The sequence below is a fragment of the Trichechus manatus genome, unplaced genomic scaffold (genome assembly GCF_000243295.1).
Source record: "Trichechus manatus latirostris isolate Lorelei unplaced genomic scaffold, TriManLat1.0 scaffold00176, whole genome shotgun sequence".
In the NCBI taxonomy this organism is placed as follows: domain Eukaryota; kingdom Metazoa; phylum Chordata; class Mammalia; order Sirenia; family Trichechidae; genus Trichechus; species Trichechus manatus.
In genome coordinates, this window is record NW_004444112.1 from 2854003 (window position 1) to 2871163 (window position 17161).

The following is a 17161-nucleotide window of genomic DNA, read 5'->3' on the forward strand; positions in this document are numbered from 1 at the left end:
AACACATCTTATTCCCCCTGCCTTCACTCCACTGCCCTGCCCTCAGCCTGGTCCAGGCCACCACCTCCTCAGTGGCTTCCTGCCTCCTGTTGCCCCTCCATCTCTCACCACGTGGCACCAGAGGTCTTTAAACCCTGAATAGTGATGCCAGCCTCTCCTTGAACCTTCATCGCTTCTCAGCCTATCAGACCATGGGTCAGCAAACTCTCTCTGTAAAGAGCCAGATATAAAGGTTCTCAGCATTGTAGGTAGGTATTTGTCCACCGCTGTTCAAACCTACCAGCGGCTCTGTGGGAGAAAGACCTGGTGGTCTGTTCCCATAGAGATTTCAGCATAGAATACCCTATGGAGTAGTTCTGCTCTGTCACATGGGGTTGCTGTGACTCGGAATCAACTCACCAACACCCAACAACAGCAACTTGTCTGACAAGAGAGAAAACATATTTCCGCACATTTTTTAATTGACAAAATTAAAAACTTTATTGATGGACACTGAAAAATGAATCTAATGTAACATGATTCTTCTTTCGATTTTTCTCCATTTAAAAATTCAGAAATCATTCTTAGCTTTAGACTGTACAAAAACAGGTGTCAGGCCAGATATGGTCAGCAGACTGGAGTTTGCTGACCACAGATTTGGAACAAATCCAGACCCCTTATCACACCTTCCAGGCCCTTTTTCAAGGTACTACCTAAAGCTTGGAGCCCTGGTGGCACAACAGTTAAGCACTCAGCTGCTAACTGAAAGTTTGCCTGTTCAAACCCACCCAGTAGGTCTGTGGGAGAAAGACTTAGTGATCAGCTTCTGTAAAGATTACAGCCCAGGACATTTTATGAAGCAGTTCTACTGTCACATGGGATTGCTGTGAGTCAAAATTGACTCAACAGCACTTAACAACAACACTACCATAAAGCTCTTCCTCTGCCCATCACACTCCTCCCCTGCTGCCTTAAACTAGGTGGGGTCTTAGCTCGGTTGTCACCTCGTCAGCCCTGCCCTGGCCACCTGGTCCAAAGTAGGTGCCCCCCCCCCCCGCCGCCATCTTTTCTAGCACTTAACACATTTACAGATTTTATGCTTGTTCCTGTTCATCGTAGACTGTGAGTTTAGTTGTTAAACTAAGCAATGAGCAAGCAACCTTCCAAGGGAGGCACTATGTAAAAACTGCTTGGGGGTGGTGTCTGATCCTCTAACTTCACAAGGGGAGAGAGAGTCAAGATCAACAGCCCAAGGCTGATTCCTATGAGGCAGAGGTCAGACATGCCTCCTCAATCTACCACCTTTACCAGTTCTGACACTAACCAAATGGTACTCTCTACTTCTGTGCTGGGTTTCATAATTCATTGTAATGGCCACACAGAACTCACAGACAATAGTCACAATTACGGGGTTTATTAGGGAAGTAACAGGTTACAATTCATGCTCAGTTGACACTGAGGATACAGTTCTTCCATCAGGACAGCCTCTTTTCAGCTGTGCTCATAGGTACGCCTCTCTCTGGCCCTAGGCCTTTGCCCTGCTTTGGCAAGTGTTACAAAGCTCTTTTAGCCACTGCCAGTATGTCTCCAGAGGCACCCTACTCCGCCAGGAAGCCTCGGCTCAAAGGCACTCAGCTTTCTCGCTCTGTGGGGCAGGGAACCCACTGCGTGGTCTCCTGCCAGTCTCTCCTGCTGGTGTGTCCTGCAGCCGTTTTTCTGCCACACTTTTTGCTGTCTTTAGGGTTATGGCTCGCTTGCTCTCTCTCTGCCTCCTGGGTCCAGGAGCTTCTTGGTGCAGGGATCCTGGGTCCAAAGTATGCGCACTCTGCTCCTGGCTGTTCTTCTTTGGTGGTGCTGGGATCCTCTCCTTCCTGCCTCTGGGATGGCTCATTTCAGGCCCAACCGGATGGCAAAACTGACCAATCCCCTTGGTGGGCCACAGATACCCTATTTGCACAGTCTCACCCAATCAGTTGGGTGGGAGTCGCAAGACCATGACAAGGCCACACAAAAGTGATCCATTACACCGCACACTATTATTCTATTTTACTGACAGGAAACAGAGACTCCAGGGGAAGTGAACAGCCTAAGGTCACCCAGCAGATGGTAGAAGTGGATCTGATCCCACATTCACCGATGGGGAGGAGGGTGGGGACACTCGACACATCAGGGTCCCAGGGGCCTATTTACCATCCTTGCCCCTGTGGGAAGAAACAAAAGGCCCCATGTCAGCTCTTTCTCCTGGGAGGTTCCATCAGGGCCTGAAGCCAGGAGAGCTGGGACTATCGATTTTTCCTCTTCAGAGCACTCACCTGCCTGGTGTCTCACTTTGTCTCCAAAGGTCCCTGTAAACAGGCAGCCCAGCAAGCATTTGCTGCTGCTGCTGCTGCCATCCATGAGCCTGATAGCGTGGACCTGAGACCCCAGAGTGTTACACAGTGTGTGGTTCCCTTTGTGGGAAGTATGAGAACAGATGAAACTCACCCTGGGTGTCAGAAATCCTGGTAGTGGTCGCCTTTGCCTGGAAGGGGCAGAGAGCTGTCCAGGGTTCTGAAAATGCCCCGGCTCTAAGCAGGCCGGGGTGGGTGGGGGTGCCTTCCCTGAGGAAGCTCAAGGCAGGCAAGCATCCTGCCCTCTTGGAGCCTGGGTTTCTGTCCTATAAAATGGAACTTGTAGTGTTGCCTCGTGTGGAGTCCCTGGGTGGTGCAATCTGCTTGACTACTACCCAAAAGGATGGCGGTTTGAACCCACCCAGGGGTGCCTCAGAAGACAGGCCTGGTGATCGGTTTCCGGAAGGTCACAGCCTTGAAAACGGTATGGAGCGGTTCTACTCTGCACATATGGGGTCCCCCCATGAGTCAGAATCAACTTGATGGCAACTGGATTTTTGTTTGTTTTAGCATTGCCTTACTCATAACTCCGAGTGAGCTGAGAGCAATAAGGTGCTCTTTCAACATACCTGGCACATAAATGACCACTGGTCATTGTGGTTTGGACAAGCCCTGAGGGGTCAGCAGGAGGGAGCAGGCCCAGGACAGGTGGTGCAGGGACCATCCCAGGCAGGACAAGCCACCATGAGAGGGTCTGGTCCCTGGGAAAGAGGGCCCCTAGCTGGCGAGGGGAGTGGGTGTGTGGTGAAGCCCTGAGGTTGGCAGGATCTTGGAGCCACAGGGGCCTTTCGGGTAAGGGGATTTGCAGGGTAGGGTCTCTGGGGCCTGAGGGCATCACTGGCTTCCCACACTCCCTTGCCCTTCTCTAGCTCTGCCGTCTCAGGCCCCTTCCTGTCACCCAGAGGAGAACATTGAGGAGGACGAGCTGGAGGCCCAGGACACTGAGCTCCCAGCAGATGCCTTCCACGTGAGTTTCCTGAAATGCTAGCGGGCTCATATGGCCCCTTGCTTCCATCCCCGGTTCTGTGACGTTTCTCCTCCTCCAGACTTAGGTTGTACACAGGGCATGCTCCCTGGGCACACATGTCCAGGGCTGGTTCCTCTGGACCCTGGACCCCTCTACCTCCTCAGCCTGGGTGGGGCTTAGAGGTGAGGAAACAGTTGCTGGGGCCCCATCACTGACCCAGAGCACCTCTGAGGAGGCCGCACATCTGGGCAGTGCTCCCTGAGGCCTGTCTGGGCTGTAGGCGTTCTTTGTGGCCACACTGTTACTAGTCGACATCCAGAAAAGGGACAGAGCTGGGCCTGGTGGACAGACATGTATTAGCAGATGAGTGAGTGAACGGTGGCACCGAGCCTCTACGTACCTTGTTTTTATGTTCAGATGGGGTAGGAATTTTGGACAGTAAGGATGAAAAGATGGGATTATGAAGTCAGCCCTTCTCCAGGGCCAGGGGGGTGCTGCTGCAGAGGAGGAATGCTGGGCAGGCACTCAGGTTGGGGCTAGTGCAGACACCATCCAGCTGTCCCTTTGGGGGCCACAGAGCCAAGTGCCCAGGGAGGTCATAAGGAATTGCCGTGAAGTGGTGACTCCAGCACCCAGCACATTATCATTATGGTAACAGTGCTGGCTCTTGGCTCAGGCCATTCAGAGTATGTGTCCTCCCATGATGTTGTTGGTTGCCATCAAGTCAGTTCTCACTCATGGCGATCCCGTGTACAGAGTAGAACTGCTCCATAGGGTTTCCTTGTCTACCGTCTTAACAGAAACAGATCACTGGGCCGTTTCTCCTACCTTGCTGCTGGGTGGGTTCAAACCACACACTTTTAGGTTAGAAGCTGAGTGCAAACAGTTTAGGCCATCAGGGACCTCCCACCATGGTAACAGGGTGTTTTGCAGAATGTTCACGTCCCCCGACCCTGCGAGGCCAGCCTTGGTTGGACATGGCCCATGGCTGAGTAGATGCCTGTGATGTTTCAGAAGCCAGTGGTGACCTTCAAGGACGTGGCTGTGGACTTCACCCGGGAGGAGTGGGGGCTGCTGGGCCCAACCCAGAGGATCCTTTACCGCAACGTAATGCTGAGGAACTACAGCAACCTGGTGTCCCTGGGTGAGGCCTCCCCCGTCCCCACCTTCACCCGTGTCGTTGTGTGTGTGCCTGTGTGCCTCCTCCTCAGTCACCCACACCAGGTGTGTCCTTGCTATGACCCTGTGCCCCAGTCATGCGCCCTCTGTGCACAGAAACCGGGCACACAGCCCAGGTCACCAGGGCGAGGCCTTTGTCACTGCTAGGCACCTCACTTGCAGTGTCCTGGCCCTGTGCGGGGCCTGACTTACTTAAAGCAACAGCATTGACACTTTCCCCTTCTCGCCTCGGGCAGGACTTCCCGATTCCAAACCAGACGTGATCTCCAAGTTGGAGCAGTGGGAAGACCCCTGGATTGTAGAGAGAGATGTCCCGAGAGGCTCCTGGCCAGGTGAGTGAGAATGAGGGCGTGCCTATTAGATCACTTATTTCCTCCTCTTTATAGATGGGGTCAAAGGTTCCTAGGTAGTGCAAACGGTTTGCACTCGACTACTAATCGAAAGGTTGGCGGTTTGAATCCACCCAGCGACACCGTGGAAGAAAGGCCTGGCAATCTGCTTCTGTAAAGATTACTGCCAAGAAAACCTTTTGGAGTTCAGTTCTGCTCTCATGCTTGGGGTTGCCATGAGTCGTAATTGACTCAACAGCAACAGGGTTTTTGGTCTTTTTAATATATGGGGTCATAGTGGTGCAGTATTTCATCCAGATAAAATAGCTCATAGGTAGAGGAGCCCCCATAAAAACCTGTACCTGTTAGCAGTCACTCCCCATTCCCTCTCCCCAAGCCTGTGGCAACCAATAGCCTACTTCCTATATCCATGGATTTGCCTATTCTGGATATTTCCTATCAGTAGAATCATACAGTATGTGGCTTTTTGTGTATGGCATCTTCACTTAGCATAAGGTTTTCAAGGTTCACCCACATTGTGGCATGTATCAATACTTCATTCCTTTTTATGGCCGAATAATATCCCATTGTATGGATGGACCACATTTTGTTTATCCATTTATTTGTCCATAGACATTTGGGTTGTTTCCACTTTTTGGCTCTTATCTACTTTCCGTACAAGTTTTTGTGTGGGCATGTGTTTTCAGTTCTCTTGAGTGTATTCCTAAGCGTAGAATTGCTGTTATATGGTAACTGCATGTTTCTTAAAGAACTGCCTGTTTTCCGTAGCAGTTCAGCATTTTACATTCCTGCAATGTACAAGGCTTCCAGTTTCTCCAGGCTGTCACCAATACTTGTGATTTATTTTGCCTTTTTGATTATAGTCATCCTAGTGGGTCTACATAACTTATTTCCATGATTACGAATGGTAAATTAATTTTCAGACACAAATCACAGCCCCAGATAATGAACACCTATGTGTAGGACACCTGCGGGGGTTAGACAGGCGTCATCTCACAGCATCCTCACTGCAGCCCCATGAGGCATTTGGTGTGAGGTCCTGGCAGTAGAGCTGGGTTATATGTGCATTTTCTCCCCCTGCTGCAGTACCTCCCATGGACCCTGCTCCTGACCCTCCAGTAGTCCAGGAAGGAGCCCTAGGCTTTAGGGACAGTGAGAGCCACACTCCTGGCTCTGCTTTCAGGCCTCAACCAGTGCCCACGCGCAGGGTCTGGCTGTGCAGCGATATTGGTGGATTGGTCAGTGCCTGGTAGCTGTTTTCAGCATGAGGCTTGGGGGCTAGCATTGGGGGCCGGTGCTGGAGACGGTTTTCTTTCCTTGAGACTTTTCCTCAGACATCCAGATCCTGGTAAATGATGCTGTTCAACTGGGCAGGTCTGTCGTATATGAAATATGTTCACTCCGACCTTGGACCAACCCTCTTCCCTGGGTTCAGGCCTTGTCACTGGGAGTCTTTTCTACCTCTTGTTATTGCGAGTTGTAAGGTCGCTATGAGTCAGAATCAACTCAGTGGCAATGGGTTTTATTCCCTGTGGCTGCTGTAATAAATCCCCACCAACTTGGTGGCTTAAAACAATGCACATTTATTCTCTCACAATTCTGTAAGCTTAAAGTCCAAAATCTGCATCACTGGGCTGAAATCAAGGTGTCGGCAGGGTCTGCTTCCCCTCTCTCTGGAGGCTCTAGGGGAGAATCCCTCCTTGTCTCTTCCAGCTTCTGGTGGCTGCTGGCATTCCTTGTGGCTGTTTCACTCCAATCTCTGCCTCTGTGGTCATATCACCTAATCCTCTCTTTGTTAAACCTCCCTCTGCTTCTCTCTTGTAAGGATGCATGAGATTGCCTTTAGGGTCCACTAGGATAATCTAAGACAATCTCCCCATGTCAGATTATTTGCTTAATCATATCTTTTGCCATATAAGGTAACATTCACAGGTTCCGGGCATTAGGACTAAAATATACCTTGCTATTGTTTGCTAATGAGTCAATTCTGACTCCTAGTGACTCTATATAACAGAGTAGCACTGCCACGTAGGGTTTCCCAGGCTGTACTATTTACAGGAGCAGAATGCCAAGTCTTTTCTCCTGCTGAGCATTTGGGTGGATTCAAACTGCCAACGTTCTGGTTAACAGCTAAGTGCTTAACCACTGCACCACCAGGGCTCCTTGTATGTACCGAAAAAACCAAACCAAACCCGATGCGGTTGAGTCGATTCCAGCTCAGCGACCTTATAGGACAGAGTAGAGCTGCCCATAGGGTTTCCAAGGAGCAGCTGGTGGATTTGAACTACAGACCTTTTGGTTAGCAGCCAAGCTCTTTAACCACTGTGCCACCAGAGCTCTGTATATACCTTACGGGGACCATTTTCCACCTACCACACAGGATCTCACACCTCAGACACACAGCTTCACCATTTATTAGCTGGGTGACCATGGGCTCATTTGTTACCTTTCCTGAAGCCCAGGCCTTCTAACATATCACCTCGCTTTTGAGGTTGTGGTGTGGGCCATAGTGTATCCATCCCGCAAATAATTAGTGCACATCCACAGGGACTGTTTTAAGGAGAAGAGGGTTGAGAAATGCCCAAAATGGTGGCAGAGTCATGAGTGGCTCTTGGTGACCTTGGCCCATCTCTTTGTGTGCTCCCTTACACCATCTCCATTCCCTACTGTGCAGAAAAGAATTACCATAGCAGGCTGAGACTGTCATCCTTGGAAAGGCCTTGGCTGGCATTTGGGAACTTGGATTTCTAAAGAGCTCCCACCACCCTAACTGATAAAGAGTGGCTTACTGCACTCCATCTAACACCAGCAGAATTCACAGTCTTCTCAAGTGTCCATGCGGTATTCTCCAGGAAAGTTAAGTCACAAAACAAGTCTCAATAAACTCTGAAACACTGAATTGTTACAAAATATCTTCTTCAGCCACAGTGGAATGAAACTAGAAATCAATAATAAGGAAAACTGGAACATGTACAAATAGTGGAAATTAAACAACATACTCTTAAACAACTGATGGGTCAAAAATGTAATCACAAGGGGAAATATAAAATGTTTACACATGAAATGAAAATATGACATACTAAAACTCATGGGATGCAGCTAAAGCAATGCTCAGAGGGAAATTTATAGCCTCAAATGTCTACATAAGGAGTCCTGGTAGCGTAAGGGTTAAACACTCAGCTGCTAACCAAAACGTTGGTGGTTTGAACCCACCCAGCAGCTCCGTGGGAGTAAAGACCTGGTGATCTGCTCCTGTAAGGATTACAGCCTAGGAAACCCTATGGAGCAGTTCTACTCTGTCCTGTAGGGCTACTATGAGTCAGAATCTACTTGACAACACACAACAGCAACAACAAACGTCTACATCAAAAAATATCTCAAATTGAAGAGTGGCTCCCTGTGCCTAAACTGTGGAAACAATGTGATTTATGCCGAACACCTGCTTTCCTTCTTGAGTCTCGAATTTTGTTACGTGCCAGGCAGGGAGTGCCTATGTGACCAGCCTCCAATAAAAACGTTAGGCACTGAGTCTCTGATGAGCACCAGCTGGTGGACAACCTTTCACACACTGGTCACAACTCATTGCTGAGGGAATTAAGTTGCAACTCCACTGAGGGAGGACTCTTGGAAACTTGCACCTGGTTTCCTCTGGACTTCACTCCATGCTCCTTTTCCCTTTGCTGCTCTTGCTTTGTATCCTTTTGCTGTGATAAACGATAGCCGTGAGTCCCATGAGTCCTAGCAAGTCCTTGAACCTGGAGGTGGTCTTGGAGACTAGACACACCCACTGTTCTGTCCTTAGACCCTGGACCCTTCCTCAACCGCAAGAGCTCTGTCTGGAAGCCTCAGATCTATATGATCCCTGGCCAGCATCTTATTCTGCTATCCTGCTCTGATGACTTAATAAGTTCTGTCCGTCCTCTCACAGAGGGAGAGCACATTCAGGTTGCGACCTGAGCTTGGTTGCTTGTTTTTCAGACTCAGAGCCGGACAGCCGGCCTGCACCACCTCCTCCAGATGAAGATGCATCACCTCAGAGGTGTACGACAACAGGACTCCCGGGGCAGGATTTCTGGTACACCATGTTGAGAGACGTCCCGGAGCTGGATGGCTGGGCAGTGGAGGGACGGCGGCACTGCAGCCAACACAAGAAAAGCCCCCAGCAGAGTGTCACGGGAAGTTTCCCCTGGAGCCTGTTTCTCATGGAGCATCAGGCCACTCCAGCGGGGGTGCAAGCTTCTGAGAACCATGGCCACAAAAACAGCGGGTCAGTCCTAGACCAGGGTCACCCCTGCAGAAGTGAAGGGGTATCTGGGGAAGCCTCTGCCTGTTTCCCAGAGCTTAGTCAGCCACAAGGAGTCCATACTGGGGAGGGCACACCAGCATGCAACGATGCCTTTGGCAAGAACACACGCCTGGTGAGCTGTCAGAGGATTCCTGAGGGGAGGAAGTCCTATGCATGTGAGGAGTGTGGGAAGGCCTTCAGCCAGAGCACGCGTCTCATTCAACACCAGCGGATCCACACTGGCGAGAAGCCCTACGTGTGCCGGGAGTGCGGACGTGCCTTCAGCAAGAACTCATCCCTCATCAAACACCAGCGGATCCACACTGGCGAGAAGCCCTATGTGTGCAGCATCTGTGACAAGCGCTTCCGCGAGAGTTCGGCTCTTGCCAGACACCAGCGAGTACACACAGGCGAGAAGCCGTATGTGTGCAGCGAGTGCGGCCGCGCCTTCAGCCAGAGCACCCACCTGGTGCAGCACCAGCGCGTCCACACCGGGGAGAAGCCGTTTGCCTGCAGTGAGTGTGGCAAAGCCTTTGCCAGCTCCTCGGCTCTCCTCGTCCACCACAGGACCCACACCGGGGAGAGGCCCTATGTGTGCGGCGTGTGTTGCAAGGCTTTCAGTGTCAGCTCGTCCCTGGCTGAGCACCAGCGCTGCCACACCGGGGAGAAGCCGTACATGTGCCATGAGTGCGGCAAGGCCTTCAGCCAAAGTGCATCCCTCAGCAAGCACCAGCGGGTGCACACGGGCGAGAAGCCCTATGTGTGTGTTGAGTGTGGGCACGCCTTCAGCCAGAGTTCATGCCTGGCCAAACACCAGCGGATGCACACGGGTGAGAAGCCCTATGCCTGCAGCGAGTGCGGGCGCGCCTTCAGCGAGAGCTCCTACCTGACCCAGCACATGAAGTTCCACAGTGGTGATAAGCCCTACAGGTGTGCCGAGTGCAGGAAGCGTTTCAGCAGCTCCTCTGCTCTTGTCCTGCACCAGCGGAGCCACACAAGAGAGCGGCCCTATACATGCAGAGAATGTGGCAAGGCCTTCAGCCAGGCCAAGTTCCTCATGCAGCACCAGCGCATCCACACTGGGGAGAAGCCCCACGTTTGCAGTGACTGCGGGAAGGCCTTCATGCAGAGCTCATCCCTCGCCCTCCATCAGAGGACGCACTCGGGGGAGAAGCCGTACAAGTGCAATAAGTGTGGCAAGGCCTACATCCAGCTGTCACACCTAACTGAGCACTACCGGGCGCACACCAGTGAGCGGCCCTATGCCTGCAATGTGTGCGGCAAGGCCTTCAGCCGCGGCACACACCTCACGCAGCACCAGCGGGTCCACGCAAGCGCCAATCCTTTTGTCTGTGGCACTTGTCAGAAAACCTTCCCTGAGGCTGCAGCCCTCCTTCTCCATCAGAGAGTTCACATTGAAAAGAAGCCTTTCAAGTGTTGCGAATGCGGCAGAGCCTTCAGCCAGAGCAGATTCCCAGTCCAGCATCAGGGAACTCACTGCCCGGGGAGACCGTGTGAATACAGCGAGCACCAGAATACCCTCAGCAACTGTTTAGTTCTTGTGCGTCAGTGAAGTGCGGGCCTGTGGAACTGTGGCAGAGGCCTTCTGTCTATCCTCGGTGTCCTGTCCTCCATTCTCAGGTGGCCCCTGTGCGTATCAGGAACGCAGGCTGGGTGTGGTGTGGCCCCTGCTGGGTCACCTACCTCATCAGGTGAGAAAGAGGGAGTGTGTCTTGGATCCGCGTTCCTCTTTAGGAAATACCCTCTGTGAAGATGTCAGAGTTGCTTCACCAAAACCTTCTGGAAGGTACCCTGGTGTTGCAATGGTTAAACACCTGGCTGCTAACCAAAAGGTTGGTGGTTTGAACCCAGCCAGCAGCTCTACAGGAAAGACCAAGTGATCTACTCCCGTAAAAGTTACAGCCTAGGAAACCCTATGGGGGCAGTTCTGCTGAGTCCTATAGAAGCTCTATGAGTCGGAATTGGGTCCAGGGCACCCAACAACCACCTTAATTCTTCTCAATCATGCAGGTTCGAGCGATGCCCACCAGGTGGCAGAAGATGCCCGCACGTGTGAGTGGGCTTCCTCAGCAGGGCCTGGAGCACAGTTCAAAAGTTAATTTTAAAAATAAGCTATTTTTAAATGATGCTCTTTTAGTTGTCTGTGTCTCCTATGTTTGGACCATATTTTTTGGGTTTTGTTTCTCTCCCCAAAACAGTAAGTTTTATATATTGAAATGAACCTCACAAAGTCCAGCTCTTTAAAAAAAAAGTTGCATTTTGTTCTTTAGCTTTAGTGTGAGGACTTCCTAAAGTCTGTTGAGATGGCGACGTTAATGTAAGACTTTATTCTGCACTATGTAAGCACTTTACAGGAGTCCCTGGGTGGTGCAGATGGTTGAGTGCTTCACTACTAACCGAAAGGTTGGCGGTTTCACCTACTAGGCACATGCACATTAAGTGTGACACACTCGGTCACACATTCACGCCTGAGGTCTCACTTGCAGACAGGAAGCTTCACGTGTAGTGGGCGCCCCCTCTCTCTGGCACACGCACGCGTGTGACATACCAGTAGCAGACACCTGAGGTTACACAGAAGTGTCCACAATGAACGATTTTTAGGGTGGCCTTCCGAAATCACACGCACATACGTGAGGGCACAGATAGCACGCCCACTCCTTATGGCTACACGCACACACCAGAGGTCTCACCTCCCCTCACAGTAATATGCACAAATCGGAGGTCGTACTTCCACAAACGGCACCGCGGCCCCCCGCCCCCGGCACGCACACGCGGTCCGCTCTCCCAGCACAGCCCGTGCTGGACTATTCCCGGGACTGTGCTTCCATCAGTCCCTCCTGCACATTCACGTCCATAGTGCCCACCGCCCTGAACACACACACCACACACCACACACACACGCCGACCGCCACACTCTCAGGACTCGCTGTGCCACCGCCTCTTTCTTACCGGCCGTCGGAGTCGACGGTCTGTGCTCCCGCCGCGCCTGCGCACATCCACTGCCGTCACTTCCGGGCCCACAGTTAGCACGGGTGGTTTGCGGCTGGCCCAGGACACATCTTCCGAAGGTCCCTACTCGCTCCGTGCCTGGCGCCGCTGGTCGCTTCAAGAAAAGGTTTCCTGGGAAAAGGAGTCCCGAGCGTTGCGCCACCAGGAGGGGAGCGTGGGAACTAAGTTAAGCGTGGGAACCTATCAGTTGCTGTGCGTGGAGTGAGGTTCCAAACATGTTGATATTGTAAAAGAAAAAAATTAATGACAGACATCTTACTTTGATTTTAGTGGTTACTTTCTCACACAGGAAACCAAAAATTAACTATAAAAAAGCCTGACACAAATGCAAAAGCATCGGCTCCCCCTACAACAAGCTGCTCTACAGCATTGTAAATTTGTCTTTTCCTCCTAGAAAAGGCTAGTCAATAACAAAACCATTACTTCGTGATTTAATGAGAAAGGATGTGGGCTCCCCTAATAATAATTTCAAGAGGACTCATAACTACAAAGGGTAAATGGGCAAAATTTTGAGAAGACTCTAATACTAACTCAGTAACTATTAAGTATACTTCATCATCATGGAAACTTGCATTCATTAAGAAAAAAATATTTAAAGCTTCCGTGAAATCCTCAATCTTTATAAGTGTTTCTTTTTCATTTTTTTTCCTTGATTTAGGGAGACACGCACCTCCAATTTGCAAATTATGATGCAATCAAATATTGTTTTGGGCTAATTCAAAGGTTTATTTTTTAACAATTTTAACAACCCTACTTTGCACTACTTGTTTTTGGAAACAAGATTCTCTTCCCTACATGCATATAGAACGCTTGGATTAAACTTTATTTTTTCAATTTCTTTGAATTTTGATTATTTTTAACAATATGCAGTTTTATATCATGTGTGTTCATTATTTTAAATGTCCAGTATATGTACGTTTTTCTTTCTGTACTCACACATACACATAGACATTTCTAAGTGTATATTTTGTTTTTTTCATGAACCCTTTGAAAGGCAGTAGACATCTGTAAAACCTTTGGCAAAGGTCCCCAAGGAACACAGCCATTCTTCTACCCACCCAGGAAATTAAACATTGAAACCACGCTTACCTACTCCATGCTCCAAATGCTTATTTCCCTAGTTACCCCCAATAATGTCCTAGATAGCTTATTTTAAAAAATATTTCATTCAGGCCTGATCAAGAATCACCTATTGGTCCTGTCTCAAGTCTGTTTTAATCCAGAATGGATCCTCAGCTTTTTTTTTGGAGAACATTGATACTTATCATGTAACTAAGCCAGTTTTTCGAAATATCCTCCAAGTTGCTTTTGTTTGATCATTTCCGTATAGAATAGATAAAATTTAAAAGAAAATCAGAATCAGATTTTACATACTCATCTTTTTTGTACTGACCCTGAATATTCCTTCATGTCATTAAACATTCTTCCGATTGTTCCTTTTTTAATGGCTACATAGTGTTTTCATTGTGTAAATTTACCATAATTTCTTTAATCCCTCTCCTTTTGCTAGAAATTGAACTACTGTAAGCACATGCAGTGCACATCCCTGTACATTCTTTCTTCTGTGTATATCCATGATGACTCCCTAAACATTAATAATGGATAAGCCCTGTGTGATGCAAATCATCTTCGTTAGTTAAGGGACATGCACCTAACATCAACAACAACAGTTAAGGGATGCCCCAAGGTACAGTGTGGGACACGAAAACTTCATCCATGGGCTGAAGGCCTCAGTGACCTAGTGTTTTGCTATTAGACAAATATGAATAAGTAAATGAGCACCAACTGCAGGAGGAAACAGCCCCAGAGGGGTCAGCTGATGGGACCACCACCTGTATGGATATTAAATTGGGGTTGAAATGACAGTTTATGACTCACAAGTCCTGGAGGGAAGCACGCTAGAGGGCTGCATGCAGAGTTCACACGGTTACCTACGAAGGGGAGAATCAGAGAGCAAGAAGCTGAGGGTCTGGAGGCAAAAATTTGGCAGGGCAGGCAGGGGGTCCTTATCTGATTTCCCAGATGTGACCTGTGCGTGGGGACAGGGAGAGCTAACAAGGGGAGGAACCACCTGTGGACTGTTATCTGGGATTTTGCTGTTTTGAAATATGTAATGCTTAAGCACATTGCCATAGAGTGGTGCAGTGGTTAAGCGCTAGGCTGCTAACCAAAAGGTCAGTGGCTAGAACACAGCAGCTGCACTCGGGGAGAAAGATGTGATGATCTTGCTTTCCATAAAGATTACGGTCTAAGAAATCTATGGGGCAGTTCTACCCCGTCCTATAGGGTTCACTGAGTTGGAATCCACTCGACGGCAATGGGTTTGGTTGTTAATATTTAAGCAGAGACTGGAAGAAAAGGGATGATGTGGCATCAAAAAATGGAGTTTGGATTTCTTGGGATACCTGTTGTGGTGTTGTTAAGTGCCATCAAGAAGGTTCCGACTCACAGCGACCCCATGTACAACAGAACAAAACACTGCCCTGTCCTGCACCATCCTCACAGTTGTTGCTATGCTTGAGCCCATTGTTGCAGCCACTGTGTCAATCCATCTCCTTAAGGGTCTTCCTTTTTGTTCAATGACCCTCTATCAAGCATGATGTCCTTCTCCAGGGACTGGTCCCTCCTGATAAATGTCCAAGGTATGTGAGTCAAAGTCCTGCCATCCTCGCTTCTAAGGAGCATTCTAGCTGTACTTCTTCCAAGACAGGTTTGTTCGTTCTTTTGGCAGTCCTTTTGGCAGTCCATGGTATATTCAATATTCCTCGCCAAAAGCATACTTCAAAGGCATCAGTTCTTCTTCAGTCCTCCTTATTCATTGTCCAGCTTTTGCATGCATATGAGGCAATGGAAAATACCATGGCTTGGGTCAGGCGAACCTTAGTCCTCAAAGGACATCTTTGCTTTTTAACACTTTAAAGAGGTCTTTTGCAGCACATTTGCCCAATGCAATACGTCTTTTGATTTGACAGCTGCTTCCATGGGTGTTGACTGTGGATCCAAGTAAAATGAAATCCTTGACAACTTCAGTATTTTCTCCATTTATCATGATGTTGCCTGTTGGTCCAGTTGTGAGCATTTTTGTTTTCTCCATGTTGAGGTGTAACCCATACTGAAGGCTGTGGTCTTTGATCTTTATCAGTAAGTGCTTCAAGTTCTCTTTTCTTTCCACAAGCAAGATTGTGTCATTTGCATGCTGCAGGCTGTTGATGAGTCTTCCTTCAATCCTGATGCCGCATTCTTCTTCATATAATCCAGCTTCTCAGAGTATTTGCTCAGCATACAGATTGAATAAATATGGTCAAAGGATACAACCCTAGCACACACTTTTCCTGACTTTAAACCATGCAGTATCCCCTTGTTCTTTTCGAAAACTGCCTCTTGTTCTATGTTCAGGTTCTGCATGAGCACAATTAAGTGTTTTGGCATTCCCATTCTTCGCAATGTTAACCATAATTTCTTATGATCCACACAGTAGAATGCCTTTGCATAGTCAATAAAACACAAGTAAACATCTTTTCTGGTAGTCTCTGCTTTCTGCCAAGATCCATCTGACATCAGCAATGATATCCCTTGTTCCACATCCTCTTCTGAATCTGGCTTGAATTTCTGGCAGTTCCCTGTTGATGAACTGTTGTAACCATTTTTTAATTCAGCAAAATTTTACTTGTGTGTGATATTAATGATACTGTTCGATAATTTACACATTCTGTTGGATCACCTTTCTTTAGAATGGGCACAAATATGGATCTCATCCAGTTGGTTGGCCAGGTAGCTGTCTTCCAAATTTCTTGGCATAGACAAGAACACTAACAGCATTGCATCCATTTGTTGAAAAATCTCAGTTGGTATTCCGTCAGTTCCTGGAGGCTTGATTTTTGCCAATGCCTTCAGTGCAGCTTGGACTTCTTCCTTCAATACCATCGGTTGTTAATCGTATGCTGCCTCCTGAAATATCTGACCATCAACCAAATCTTTTTGGTACATTGACTGTGTATTCCTTCCAACCTTTGATGCTTCCTGTGTCATTCAATATTTTGCCCATAGACTCCTTCAGTATTGCATCTCGAGGCTTGAATTTTTTCTTCAGTTCTTTCAGCTTGAGAAATGCCAAGCATGTTCTTCCCTTTTGGTTTCCTAACTCCAGGTCTTTGCACATTTCATTTTAATACTTTAGTCTTCTTGAGCTGCCCTTTGAAATCTTCTGTTCATCTCTTTTACTTCATTATTTCTTCCATTTGCTTTAGCTACTTGATGTTCAAGAGCAAGTTTCAGTCTCTTTTGACATCCATTTTGGTCTTTTCTTTCTTTCCTGTCTTTTTAATGACTTTTTGCTTTCATGTATGATGTCCTTGATGTCATCCCACAACTTGTCTGGTCATTAGTGTTCAATGCATCAAATCTATTCTTTAAATGGTCTCTAAATTCAGGTGGGATGTACATACTCAAGGTCATACTTTGGCTCTCGTGGACTTATTTTAATATTCTTTGGCTTCAACTTGAACTTGCATATGAGTAATTGATGATGTGTTCCATAGTCTGCCCCTGGCCTTGTTCTAACTGATGATATTGAGCTTCTCCATCGTCCCTTTCAACCAATGTAGTTGATTTGATTCCTGTGTATTCCATCCAGAGAGGTCCACAAGTATACTCATAGTTTATGTTGTTGAAGAAAGGTATTTGCCGTGAATAATCCGTTAGTCTTGCAAAATTCTGTCATGCGATCTCTGGAGTCGTTTCTATCACCAAGGCCGTATTTTCCAACTACCGATCCTTCTTTCACTTGTCTGTCAGTTTGTCATACTGTGGTGGCTTGCATGTTGCTGTGATGCTGGAGGCTATGCCACGGTTGTTTCGAATGACAGCAGGGTCACCCATGGTGGACAGGTTTCAGCAGAGCTTCCAGACTAAGACCGACTAGGAAGAAGGACTTGGTGATTTACTTCTAAAAAAAAATGGCCAGTGAAAACCATATGAATAA

At 48.3% G+C, this 17161-nt stretch overlaps 1 protein-coding gene across 1 annotated transcript; it reads left to right on the top strand.

The window, feature by feature from the left end:
* Positions 1–3053: 3053 nt before the first annotated feature.
* Positions 3054–11180, top strand: LOC101342123 (zinc finger protein 2 homolog). The gene is made up of 5 exons (XM_023741201.1): positions 3054–3102; positions 3239–3336; positions 4351–4480; positions 4752–4847; positions 8844–11180. The coding sequence occupies exons 1-5, from the start codon at positions 3054–3056 to the stop codon at positions 10721–10723; spliced, it is 2253 nt and encodes a 750-aa protein (XP_023596969.1). The 3' UTR covers positions 10724–11180.
* Positions 11181–17161: the final 5981 nt, after the last annotated feature.